The sequence below is a fragment of the Dromiciops gliroides genome, chromosome 6 (assembly GCF_019393635.1).
Source record: "Dromiciops gliroides isolate mDroGli1 chromosome 6, mDroGli1.pri, whole genome shotgun sequence".
Lineage (NCBI taxonomy): Eukaryota > Metazoa > Chordata > Mammalia > Microbiotheria > Microbiotheriidae > Dromiciops > Dromiciops gliroides.
In genome coordinates, this window is record NC_057866.1 from 100,972,720 (window position 1) to 100,985,816 (window position 13,097).

Here is a 13,097-nt window from a genome sequence, read left to right on the forward strand (position 1 = left end):
CCTCTTCTCTCTTCCGCCACCAGGGGCGCTCTATCCCACACCCGCTTCCTTTTCTTACTTCCCTTAGGGTCCTCCCGTGGCTTCAAGTTCCCAGTGCGCCTGCTCCTTTCTCCGAAGGTTCCCGCCTCCTTGGGAGCTTGCCCGGCTCGCTGCCTGATCGTTGCTCCGCCCTGGCCCCACTTATTTCCGAGTTCCGCTGCTGCCCCAGACTGGGGCTTAGCGAAGAATGGTGCCCAGACCTCACTCCGGGCCGAAGCCGTGGGTCGCAGGCCTTAAGGCTCTGACGTGGAGGCGTGGCGGGGGGCGGGAGGCGGGCAGCATGGAGGCAGCTTTCCTTGAGTGTGTGGGGCGGGGCGGGACCGGCTTGGGAGGGGTCTTGGGCGGTGGCCGCCGTTGGGGGCAGCCGCGGAGTCTGCAGCCCGGCCCCTGACAGGTAGTGGGGCGCGGCGGGGGCGACCCACCCCCTCACTTGTCCTCTTCTCCCTTTCAGCGGTCTACAGTCCGGGACCCTCATCTCCCGGGCCCGGGGAGTGTATGTCTAGACGGTGGGGTGGCCAAGGTTCAGGCCTGGGGTGTCTGTGTGTCTGGGTGTGTGTCGGGGGAGGAGGGATCAGGGCATAGGTCTGGGGCGGGAGGAGGGGCCGGAGTGGGTCAGGTTTTGACTGGGGGGCTGTGTGTGGAACGGATGTCATGGTACTGGGCAGGGGCCAGAGAGGGTCAGGGTTCAGCCAGTGTGAACGTGAGCGTGTGGTGGTCAGGGTTTCTGGCCTGGGGAGGGAGGAATCAGGGTTCTGGATGGGGGGCTGCGTGTGGAGCTGATGTCAGGGTATAAGCTTGGGGCAGGAAGATCAGGCATAGGGTGTGTGTGTGTGTGGGGGGGTGTCAGAGTATACACCTAGGGAGGGGGGAGTCATTTCAGGCCCGGGTGTGTATGGGGGGGGTGGGATGTTCAAGGTGCAGGCAGGAGGGGGTCGGGGTTCGGGCCTGGTTTGGGGGGAGCTGGAGAGAGGTCAGGTTCCACGTCTGGACTTTGTGGGAGGTGGAAATGGTAAGATTGCGACCTGGGTTGTAGGCAAGCTGAGGGGTAGTCAGGATTCAGACCTAGGGCTATTTGGGGTGGGGGCAGGGTATGTGTTAGGCATAAGGAGTTCCACTTTACAGGGCTAAGACATTTTAGGGGTTTCAGGAGACAGTATAAGGGAAAAGTTCTAGCATACCAATTCGGAGTGGCTGGGAGATACTGTTTTGGCAGGGGCAGGGGCTGTGGAAGAAGAGGAGTTTCTGTGCTAAGAAGGGAGTTGAGGTTGTTGTCCAGAGGACGGTAGGGGTTTGGCCTGGTGAATTTGTAAGGGGGGGCGGGGGTCTGGCTGCCCATTGGGAAGAAGCAGGGGCCAAGACATTGGGGAGTTTCTGAGATGAGGCTTGTGTGTGCCTGGCACTAACCCTAATAACTTTGGCTCACCTGGCAGCTAGTAGAAACCTTCCCATCACCCTGCCTACCTTCACACTGTTGGAGGCTTCTTGGCTCCAGGTTTCTTCTCTATTCCCCAGGGATGGGAGAGATCACGGGAGCCAGAGAGTCTGTCAAAAGAATAAAAGACACAGTTTGAATAAAACATGGTTTCAGTGCTAGGATAGCTTAGTGGTCAGGAGCCTGTGGGCCTGAATTTCAGTTCTGTACATTTGGGTATCTTGCTTCTGATTGCCTGGTGATCAGAAAATCTATGACAAGTTATTCATCTATCTCCCCGACTTTAGCAGGTCCACAACTAAGCAAGACAAGTTTTTTCAGGAGGTGACAACTTATAGTTTGTGGGCCATAATGAGCAATCAACTCACACTTAATGAGCACCCAATCTTCAAAGCCACTGGGGGATATAAAGAGGTATATAAGACAAGATAAGGAGATGGAGCATTTATGTAAAAAAGGTCAGTAGGAGTACAAAGCATTACTTGATGCGTCAAACAGTGAAGTGTAGAACTGAATATCAGAAATGACCCCTTTATCTTCCAGATGGGGAAACTGGGGTCCAGGCCTGAGACTTGCCCCCCAGTCACACAAGTTCACAGAAGTTCAGAGAAGAGAAAAGAGCACAGTGGGCTGGAGTGGTTAGAGAAAAATTACCAAAGAGGTGTATACCTTGAGCTGCAACTTTGAAGTTTGGGCTGGAATTTTAAATTAATGGAGAGGAAAAAGTTTGGTGGTGAAAAGATGTTAGTATTTTTAGAAGTCCTCCAGCACTGTCTTCTCATCCGGTACTGAGTATTCTATTAGCTTTTCTAGGGATGCAGAGAAGCATAAATACTATTCTTGAACTAAAAGTGTTCAAACTCTAGTTGGGAATGCAAGACTAGATTGGGCTAGATTATTTCTTGAGGCTCCTTGGAGTGCTGAGATTCTGTGTTTGACAGGAAGAGAGAGTTCTTTAGAGAAACAGTAGAAGATAAAATTGGGTTCAAACTATATAGAATTTTCAGTAGCAGGATAAGGATCAAGCAGTATTTTGGAAGCATTAATTGACCTGCTATGTTCAAGATTAGAGTAAGATTAAAGCTGTTCCAGTATAAATAAAAGCTGACCTAGATGCAAAAAAAAAAAAAGATTAGAGTAAGAAGGAAACAGAAGGAAGGAGATCGGTTAAAAGTGATCTAGGGATGAATGCTTGTGCAGAAGCCCATTACTTATGCATGGAATATACTCTCCTTATGTCAGCCCCTCAGAATCTTTTTTTTTTCCTTCAAGACTAACTCAAGGATCATCTCTGTGAAACTTTTCCTGATTCCTAAAACTGCTAGTGCTCTTTTTCTCTGATTGTAATTTTCTTTGAATGTTACTTATTTGTGGAGATATGTTCCCTCATTAAAACGTAAGCTTCTCGAGGTTAGAAAACTGTTTTGTTTTTGTCTTTTGTGTCTCCTATCCTTAGCGTAGTGACTTGTTTATAATAAGTGTTTAATGAATACTTGTTGAATTATCCTGTATTTTCAACTCCTCCTTAACTACTTTTCTTTTTCAAGCCTTATCATCTTTTACCTTGTCAGATAAAGCAGAAACAGTTGTGTATATTTTCCTTCTTCTCAGGAATTGTTATCTCATCCATTCCAAACATGGGTCCTGTCCATTCTTTGCTCTCCCACTTGCCGCACAACGTAGCTTTAAAAACTCTTTTTGGTGTCCTTGGCATTAGTTTCCACCTTCAGCTCATTCTGAGCTCTAGTACTTTTTGACCATTAATCTTATAGAAGCAAGCTTTTGTTTTGTAATTGTTGTCCCTTGCTTCCTAATTTTCTTCACTTGTCTTTTAGTAGTCTAAGTAGGTTAAGGAGTTCTTTACATACAGGTTGGTGGGTTATTTTTTTGGGGTGGGAGTGCAATGAGGGTTAAGTAACTTGTCCAGGGTCACACAGCTTGTCTGAGGTTGGATTTGAACTCAGGTCCTCCTCAATCCAGGGTGAGTGCTTATCCACTGCGCGCACCTAGCTGCCCCGAGAGTTCCTTACATACAGGTTGGTTCTTTAATTGTTGTCTCTTTCTTTTCATGGAATTAGTGTCATTAGAATTTGATCATTCCCACGACCCCTGACCTCTCCTGTCTTTTCTCTGAAGACTTTGATATTTCCATCCCACTGAGTATAGGGGATTGTCAGATCTGCCTGGCTTTCCTTCTTGCTCTATCATAACTTCTAAGGGGGAAGAGTGGTTACTTTTCCCCTAGCATTCCATCATTTGTACTTAAGCATCCAGGCAGTTCTTCCTTGTTAGTCAGACTCTATCCAAATCACATTCCCCCTTGTTTTTGTTCCACTGTTTGAAGAATAAAATTACCATGAAGGCCAGCCAAGAATGTGTCAGCTGCTCTGCTTTTGGGAGAAAGCTCTAGATGTGTAGATAACTGGAGTTCCCAAATGCCATTGGTACAAGACTTTCCATGCCAGGTTTAGGATGGTTCTGAAATATCTATTTCTTTCTTCTGTCCAAGTGGTCCATACTATATGGCTAAGGACAATATCACTCTGTTTTTTCCTCCACTGATCTTTACCCAAATGTTCTGTATTATTCTTTCCCTTTCCTTTTTTCTTGATTTCATCATATGACTATAACTTTATATAGTGTTTTTTCTCCCACTTTCTATTTGTTCTCTTTGATTTTTAATTTTATTATTATTATTATTTTTTGCGGGGCTATGGGGGTTAAGTGACTTGCCCAGGGGGTCACACAGCTGGTAAGTGTGAAGTGTCTGAGGCCAGATTTGAAACTCAGGTCCTCCTGACTCCAGGGCCAGTGCTTTATCCACTGCACCACCTAGCCACCCCCTTATTGTTCTCTTTGAATAAAATATACCCTTATATATCGTATTTTAGACTTGAGTCTAGGGGAGAACTAGTTTGAGGGAGTACAAGTGTTGTGTCTAAGGTGCTGGTGAGATATCAGATAGAGGTGTCCAGCAGGTCACCTAGAGTTTGGTCATGGCTAAAGATACAGATTTGGAAAACGTCTGTGTCTGTTATAGAAGTGTTTGTTGAAGCCATTTGAATTGACTGCAATTTCTATGGGAAAGAGTATAGGGCAAATAAAATAGGAGACTGAAGTCATTGGGAAATACCCACATATGAAAAGGAAGAAGTGGAATGGCTGAAGAAGACAAAGGATGGCCAAAGAGGTCAGAAGATGACTAAGGACACTGTAATGTGTCAGGAGCCAAGTGAGGAGAGAGCTTTAATAAAGAGGGAGTAAATAACAGCATCAAAAGATGTAATGAGGGGGCAGCTAGGTGGCGCAGTGGATAGAGCACTGGCTCTTCTGATCAGGAGGACCTGAGTTCAAATCGACCTCAGAACTACTTCAACACTTACTAGCTGTGTGACTCTGGCAAGTCACTTAACCCTCGTTGCCCCACCAAAAAAAAAAAAAGATGTGATGAGACCAAAGCCAAAGGGAGGGAGGGGGAGAAAGAAGGGAGGGAGAAAAGGTTTGGGGAGTAGCAAGTTTGAAGGAAAAATGTTTTTTTGTTTCAGTTAGGAAACCTGAGCAAGTTTATAGGCCTAGAGAAAACCAGTGGAGAGAAAATGGAGCAGGGTTCTGAGGGAATAGGTTCAGAACACAGGGAAAGGGATCCACTGTACCAACCCCACAGAACTATTTTTAAGCACTTGACAGTGTGCACCTTTGAGTTTATTTCACCTTAGACGTGGATTGGCTCCAGTTGAAAACCCAGACTGGCTTCCAGCTTGCAACTTTTTTTTTTTTTTTGGCAGGGCAGTGAGGGTTAAGTGACTTGCCAGGGTCACAACAGCTACTAAGTGTCAAGTGTCTGAGGCTGGATTTGAACTCAGGTCCTCCTGAATCCAGGGCCAGTGCTTTCTCACTGTGCCAACCAACTGAATTTGTCTAGCAGACAGATTTTTTTGTTTAACATTTACCCCTTGTCCAGCATGATTTCTGGATCTCATCATGTTGGTCTTCCTTTGAAAAATCTCCAGTGGCTCCCTACCTTATCTTCAGAATAAAGTTTGGACTCCTTCAGCTAGCTTTCAAGGCATTTCACAACCTGGCTCTGCCTTAACTTCTCACATTACTTCCCCTACCCTCTTTAAGTTCTAGCCAAACTGGTGGCAGGTGACTCAGTGGGCAGAGCAATGGGCTTCAAGTCTTCAGGTCTGTGGGACTTTGGGCAAACCACTTAACCATTTTTCTGCCTCAGTTTATTCATCTGTTTTAAAAAAAGATAATAGCACCTACCGTTCAAGGTTGTTGTGAAGATCAAATGGGACAATAGTTGTAAAGTGCTTAACACAATGGCTGGCACATAGTGGTTACCATGTACACTTTGGCTGTTATTAGTGTATTATTATTATTATTGGTTCTCTCTGTCTCCCAGACAGTCCCGGTACCTGCTTACCTCTGTGCCTTTGTTTGAACTGTCCTCTACACTTCCTTCTCTTCACAGATTCCCTACCCATGCTTTCAAGCCCCAGTTCAAAGACTCAAATGCCATCTTTTTCATGAGGCCTCTTCTGAATCTCCCTGCTCCTGCATTCCCATCTCCCCCAACAGTTCTTCCTTTCTGACCCTACTTAGTATTTGTTTATATCTCACTAATGTATTTCTTTCTTTTTAGACTTAATTCTAAGCCCCCAAAAAGGAGTTTTTTCCAAACATGTAACAGGAGCAAAAAGGAAATATGAAATGCTGAGTCTCCATACTACTTGTTTCTAATATACTGCAGAATAATTTAGTTTTCTTTGTATCTTATCTTCCTAATAGACTGTAGCCTTCAGGGGGGGCAAGAACTTTCCAAACTTTGTATCTCTTTGTATCCTAATGTTTTTCCCCACATCACTCCCACCTCTGATCCATGTAGTGTGGAGGTAAGAGTTTTTCCAGGCCTTTTTTGCCTGCCTCTCAACAGGAAAGGTTCTTCTGTGTCCCTGTCACTGCATATCGTTTGAGAAAATTGTGACTCACAGTCTGCCGTAGGTCCTAGTGAACCCTGAGGCTTACCCCAAGGCCTCCATTTTAGAGAAGATAAATTCTGAGGAGATCCTGAGGGATCTTCTTAAGAGGTAAAGCTGTAACAGCCTCCCCTCACTGCCTCCAACCGCACACACAAACTTAATTATGTTTGCTATTAGGAAGTACTATGGTTCCTATTTGGGAGATATTTAGGGCCGTTGGTGAGTTCCAGCTTAAGTAAGATTCCTCCATCCTGGTGCTGGTATAGAGATGCTTTATTGGAGGCTGTGTTAGAGGAGAATGTCAGCTATGTCAGGAAGAGCCAGGAACCCAGCTGCTTGGCTTCCCTACTAAGCTAGGGTTTGTGTCAGGAAGGGTTGTGATCTGGGTGGGATGGGAGGTTAGGAGAGTGGGAGGGAAACAAAGGAGGAGGAGAGGAGGGAGGGAAAGGAGAGGATAGATAGACTAGAAAGTCCATCGCCAGCGAGGAAGGACGTGAGGGGCTAGCTATCACTGGTCAAGCCCTGAGTGCTAAGGCCGAGTTGTGTCCAGCAGTGAAGACGTCATTACCCCCCCCAACCCCACCCCCAGCTTGATCAGTTAGCATGGTGATGGAGACCTTGGAAGAAGTCAGGCTTCTAGCTCTTCTTATTTTTTGTGTAAGACTCAGACATGGCAGGGAAACTCAAACCCTCTCCAGGCCCTTCAGTATAAGCTGGGCTTGAACAAGGATGGGGCCCCTTCTATCAGTCCAAAGCATGTAGGCCAGCTTTGGCAATGGCTTTATATAGTGATTAATAAAACAAGCTCCTTTTCCCATATGGTGTCATTTTTAAGTTGGGCCTGAAGGGTGAGTGTGGCTTCCTGACTAGAGTGAGTTGGGAGAGTGGTGGTAATAAAGATGATGGAAGAGAAATAGACTCACCTCTTCTTGCTGCAATTACTGGGAGCATCTTCTCGATTGCCTCCATCTGCAGGTTGCTATGGTTACCTCTTCTGAGTGGATCCATGGCAGTGAATTTTTTTCTACTTGTGCTCAGATGTTGCCTCTTGATTTGAAAGGAGAAAGAAAAGGAGGGCATTCTGCATTGGGGTAGCGAGTCAGCTGCCAGCCAAGACAGAGTCAATTGAGGTGTTGGTACCAGTGACAGCAGCTTTGTTGGCTGCTGAGGCTGCAGCTGAAGTTGTGAAATGGTGCAGCCCTTTGGAGCGCAGGCTCAGGACCCCTGTCTGCAGGGTCCTAGTGCCAGGGCTTTGCTTCCAGGTATAAGGGGTGGTGCCAGAGGAGGAGCCCAGGCATAGGCAGGGAAGGGTAGCTGAGCACCCAGCTGATTGCTCATTGCCTTATTCTCCAAAATGCTTTTTTGGGAGGAGAAAGGAATGTCGCCTGCTTTGTGTATTCCCTTAAGGTACCCTGGGTCCACCAAAAATGTGTGCAGTCACCAGGGCAAGCACTTTGAGTTGAAGGTTGATGCTGGGCAAGCAGGCATGTCCCATAGTGAGAAGGGCATGACTAGTCAGACTGGGAGGTGAATTTCAGACATGGAAATAATGAGATTCCTAAAGGAGGTCTACTAAGAGCTTATTTATGTCTGCTAAGTCCAGGTTCCCTCTCAGTTTATTCAGAGACATATTTGAGAGGCAATGTGCAGGATGAAATTGGAGGAAATGAAGGATCTATGGCTTCTGCCTAGGTCCACTACAAGTTTGTTATGTAATCTCAACTGGGTTCTCTCTTTGGCAAGGCCACCCTTTTACACCTCCTTAATTGACCCACTAATTCACTTACCACATGGGCTCTTTCAAAACTTTTCGTCCCTCCTCAAGTCACAGCTACTTGAGGCTACAGCAAAAATTGTGAAATGGCATAGTGGCATGTCTCTAGTATCCTCAAAAACCCCTCACTTGATCTGTCTATCCCCACCGGTTATCTTCCTACATCATTCCTCCCTTTTTTGGCTAAACTTAAGAAGGCTGTCAACAATAGGTGCTTCCACTTCCTCTCATCTCACTGTTTTCTTAACTTTATACAGTCTGACTTTGTCTCATCATTCAATTGAATCTGCTCTTTCTAAAGTTACTAGCACTCAATTGCCAAATATCATAACCTTTTTTCTTTTTTTTCCTTTCTTTTTTTCAAGTATGTATTATCTTTATTTGGGGATGAGGAGGTTGGCACACATCTGAGGCTGCCAATGGTCATAGAACCAATTGGAGGTATTAGAGGAGCCCCCACTCTGGTACAGGTCCTAATTGTTGTTGATCCTTCATTTTTGAAGAGGACAATGACATCAGGGTGATGTCATGACTTGCAGTGAATTGGATTTAAATGGGGGAGGGCTGTGCAAGTTCACCAACCTCACTCTGTCCTCCAGAACTGTCTGGGTCCAGTGGCAAGATATAGATAAGGATGACTGGAGATGGCCCTAGATGTTTTTTTGTTCGTGAGGATGAGGATTAAGTGACTTGCCCAGGGTCACACAGCTAGTAAGTGTCAAGTGTCTGAGGCCGTATTTGAACTCAGGTCCTCCTGAATCCAAGGCTGGTGCTTTATCCACTGCTCCACCTAGCTGCCCAGAATCTTTCTTTTAATATAAAGTAATTTCAAGAGGAGGCAGCCAGGTGGCTCAATGGATAGAGTGATGGGCCTGGAGTCAGGGAGAACTGAGTTCAAATCTGACCTCAGACACTTTGCTGTGTGACCCTGGGCAAGTCACTTAACCCTATTTGCCTTAATATACTGGAGAAGGAAATGGCATGCCACACCATTATCTTTGCCATGAAAAGTTGGACACAATGGAATTCCTGAACAACAACACATTTCAGGAGGAGTGATAGCACTAACAGCCAGGAGTAGGGGAATAAGGAATGGCTGCCTGTGAAAGAAGGTGGTATTGTATGCAGCATGAATGTATTGTAAAAGTCAGGTGTCCCCTTCCACCTCTGGGTAGGTGGTAAAAAGCTAGCAGGGCTCAGGTGCATGGGTGAGCACAGGGATTCATCTCTCTGGGCCTCGGTCTGAGGATCTGTCAAAGGAGGGGCTACAGCTAGATGGTGTCTAAGGTTCCTTCTGTAATCTCTAAGGTCCCTCCTGGCTCTAAATCCCAACTTGCTGATTTTAGTTGAGAATATCATGTAGGAGTCATCCTGGGCTCTTCTCTCTCCTTCCCTCTCCAATCAGTTACCAAGTCTTGTGGCTGGTACTTCCATCAAACCTCTGAAATCTGCCCCCTTTTCTTCACCTACACTCTCATTCTCCTCATTCAGGCCCTTACTTGTCACCTCTCACCTTAGACAGTAGCCTCTAGTTAGAAGGCCTCCCTTCATCCAGCCTCTCCCCTCTCCATTGCATCTTCTGCACAGCTGCCAAGGGGATGTTCCCAAAGCACAGATCTGAGCCTGTCAGTTGTCTGTTTGAGAAGCTTCAGTGACTCATCTGTTTGATCTTTAAAGCTCTAAAAGACTGGCTCCAACCCATCCTTTGCAGACTACTTTCTCGTTACTCGCTCTCATGTCCTCTTCCATCCAAATTGATGAAGGGCTTTCCATGTCACATCTCTTCTTCCAACTGTACTTTTTAGATTCCTGAGCTTCTTTCAAGGCTGCACTTATGGGTTACCTTTTACATAAGACCTTTCCTGATCTTCCCATTTATTAGTTACTTTGGGTTTCATCTGTGTTCTTGTTGTTAGGAAAACAGGCTTTTCTAGAGCAGGGGCTTGTACTTGTGTCTGTATCTATCCAGAATGCAGCACAGTGCCTAACACATTAGAGGTCATTAATAGATTTCTATTTAATTGATTTGAATCTGGCTTCTGGGAGTTGGAATTGTGGTGTGCACCTTTACCTGGCTGCTCAGGAGATTGGGTTTGGTCTCTGTGGGTCTTGCCTTCCCTAGACTGGTGCTGGTATCCACACCGCACCACGTGTTAAATCATTTTAGGGCCAGCTCTCAGGGCATGTCTTCTTGGCCCCTGGTGGCAGCTCCTGATGGCAGGAGGAGGGGTAGGGGGAGTGCCTTGTTCAGCCTCAGTAGGTAATGCAGGTCACTGCAGAATTCTGGAGACTCGGAAACATTTCATTCATTCCTCGTTTCCTCTTCAAGTGAGAATGAGGTCCTAAGATAATAGCATCAGAAATCTAGAATTGGAAGGGACCTCGGGCCATCTAGTCCAATCCCCTCATTTTACAGATGAGGAAACTGAGGCGCAGGGAGTGACTTGCACCAGGTCACATTGGTAATGATGGTCAGAGGCTGAGGCGGCTGGGTTTTTTGTGAATGGATCTCCTGGGAAGATAGGCCGACTTCCCTGGGTACATACAGCTAAAGGAGCCTCGTGTTAAGCTTTGGGTGAATGTCTGCAATCCCCAAGGTCTCTGCCTTCGGCCATTGATCTGGCGGAAGTGGTAGAGCCCTGGGCAGAGGGTCAGCATGGCTGTTGGTATTCTTTGCTAGTGTTTCTCTCCCAGACAATTTGGTGGGGTCAGATAGCAATGCCTTTCTGAGCATTGGGCTCCACTTTTCCTTGGGCTCTAAGTGCCAGGCCCAGCTCAATCCAGACTCCTAACCACTCCTGAGGTGGGGGGAGTGCTAATAAACCCTTTTGGCCTGACTCCTTCGCCTGATCTGCCTAGAGGGCAGAGGAGTAGAAAGCATTTTTCCTGAGATCTTTTTTTGAGGGGAGGGAATGCCCTTGTGTTTACAAATTGGTAAACTTTGAAGATGCTTCTCAACAAATGTTCCCCCTCTCCCCAATATTCCCAAATACAGCAGGCACATTGGCCTGGTAGGATGGTTGTGTCTGACAGCAGGAGGGTGCCTGTAGCCTTTGTATTTCACCAGCTCTTTACCTATTGCTAGCAAAAAGAAAGGGCACTTATTCAACTTTAATAGCTCCTAGGTTACCAGAGTTGTCATTTGTACTTGACCTGAAGAGTTTTGTTACCTTTGTTGTTTTTCTTGGCATTGTAAATAAAGTCATCGTGTCTCACTGCTCCATTAACCCCTATTCCTTTGCCTCTCCCTCCCGGAAAGTCTTCCCTTGTTTCTCCAAGGCCTTCCTTTTTACTTTTAATTTTGAACAGTTTCCTTTGCCACTCCACTCTTGTTGGGCCCACCTTTTGTTCCCAGCTTTTTGTTATTATAGATGCTACTGCTCTTAGTGTTTTTGTGCTAGGGGAATTTCCTGTTCTGATTAATTTTCTTTTATATAAACCCAATAGTGGCATCTTGGGGCCAAAGGGTCAATTTAACAACAGTTTTGTGTAATTTCAGATCATTTCCCATAACAACTAGACCAGTTCACAGCTTGACCAGAAATTATTGTGCCTGTCAGGGCACAGGACCTCTAACATTGCCTTTTGCCTTCATTTACCATCTGCCAACTTGGTCTTTAGATGGTTTGAGAAAGTTTTTCCAGTGGTTGGTAGTTAAGCTTTCTTCTTTTGAAAATCCTTCCTATCATTTGACCATTTCAGAGAACTTTCCTTTGGCACTGATGAGACCTGAGGCAGACGCCCTCCAAAATGTCATTGCTGTCTGCTGGCCTGGCTTGGCACCATGTTCTGGAGGGGTTCGGTGATTGTGAGCTTTCACCCATCCCCTTCAGGAGTAAGGGTCCCCAGCTTTTCATGCTGAGGAACAACGTGAAGGCCTTGCCTTTCCTGCTGCCTCCTCTTCCCTGGCTCAGGTGAAGGCGCAGGGCACTAGGACCCAGAGGCTGGGAAGCTCTCTGACAAGTCTAGAGCTAGACTAGCGCAGAGTGAGGCTGCTCATCAGCTGGGCTGGCAGGATCCAGGCTCTGGTAGCCAAGGAGGTTCTCCCCCTTATCCTCCCTAGCCTGGGCCTGCTTGTCCTACTCCTTTGGGAGGAGTGGGAGAAAGAGTGTTATTCACGGGCCTGCAGGTTTCTATATGAATCTGGAGGGCCTGGGGTCCCTAATACCCTCAGTCCAGTGTCTGATGGTCTGGGGAGAAATCGGGGAAGGAACCCAGGCAGAAGCATGGCCCAGAGCAAGAGGCATGTGTATAGCCGGGTAAGTGGGGGGTGGGGAGGAGGCCGCAGGGGTTGCCCTCAGCTGAGCCTAGGAGCTGGAGAGGAGAGGGGCGGGCTGGGCCACCTGGGCCTGCGCTCTTGTGGGCATTGTTGCTGTGGGGGCTGGGCCATGGGCTGTGGCCAGCACTCACCTCACAGCTTAGGGGGTATTGCTGAGGAATCCCCATAGCCTAGTTGGTATGGGGCCTTGTCAGACTCCTTCTGGCTGGCTGTGATGGACTGGAGGCTGTGTCTGTCTAGAGTTAGCTCCTGTATCAGGCTTTGCTTAGCCTCGGGCTGTCAGTGGGGCCTCAGGCTGCGGGCTCCAGTGGGGGCTGGGACATCATGGGGGCCCTGAGTCTGGGTAGAATAGACTTACAATGAAGTCTTTCTTCCGAGCTGCTTTGTTGTTCCTTCATCTCTCCCTAGCTTGGTCTGAGTTAGGAGAGGGCCTTGGGAGGAGGGTTGACACAGACTCTATATCCTTTTCTACCTGACTTGGTCCCCCTTACCTCTGAGGCACTTACTCATCCCTTGGTTCCTGTAGTGTGTCCTGGGCTACATTCTCACTATCCACTTGCTTGGTCTTTTTGGCATCTGGGGATCCAT

At 47.0% G+C, this 13,097-nt stretch overlaps 1 protein-coding gene across 13 annotated transcripts in view; it reads left to right on the forward strand.

Moving 5' to 3' along the window:
• The first annotated feature begins 239 nt into the window (after window positions 1-239).
• DCTN1 (dynactin subunit 1) overlaps window positions 240-13,097 on the forward strand; it is a 38,133-nt gene continuing 25,275 nt past the window's right edge. For 10 of the 13 annotated variants that reach the window (XM_043973456.1, XM_043973457.1, XM_043973458.1 and 7 more), the window contains exon 1: window positions 12,202-12,489. In XM_043973456.1, the coding sequence (XP_043829391.1) occupies window positions 12,457-12,489 (33 nt within the window). In that variant the 5' untranslated portion in view covers window positions 12,202-12,456. Of the gene's footprint in view, window positions 259-366; window positions 533-12,201; window positions 12,490-13,097 lie in introns of those variants that run through there. The other 3 variants (XM_043973466.1, XM_043973463.1, XM_043973464.1) reach the window with 3 other exon arrangements.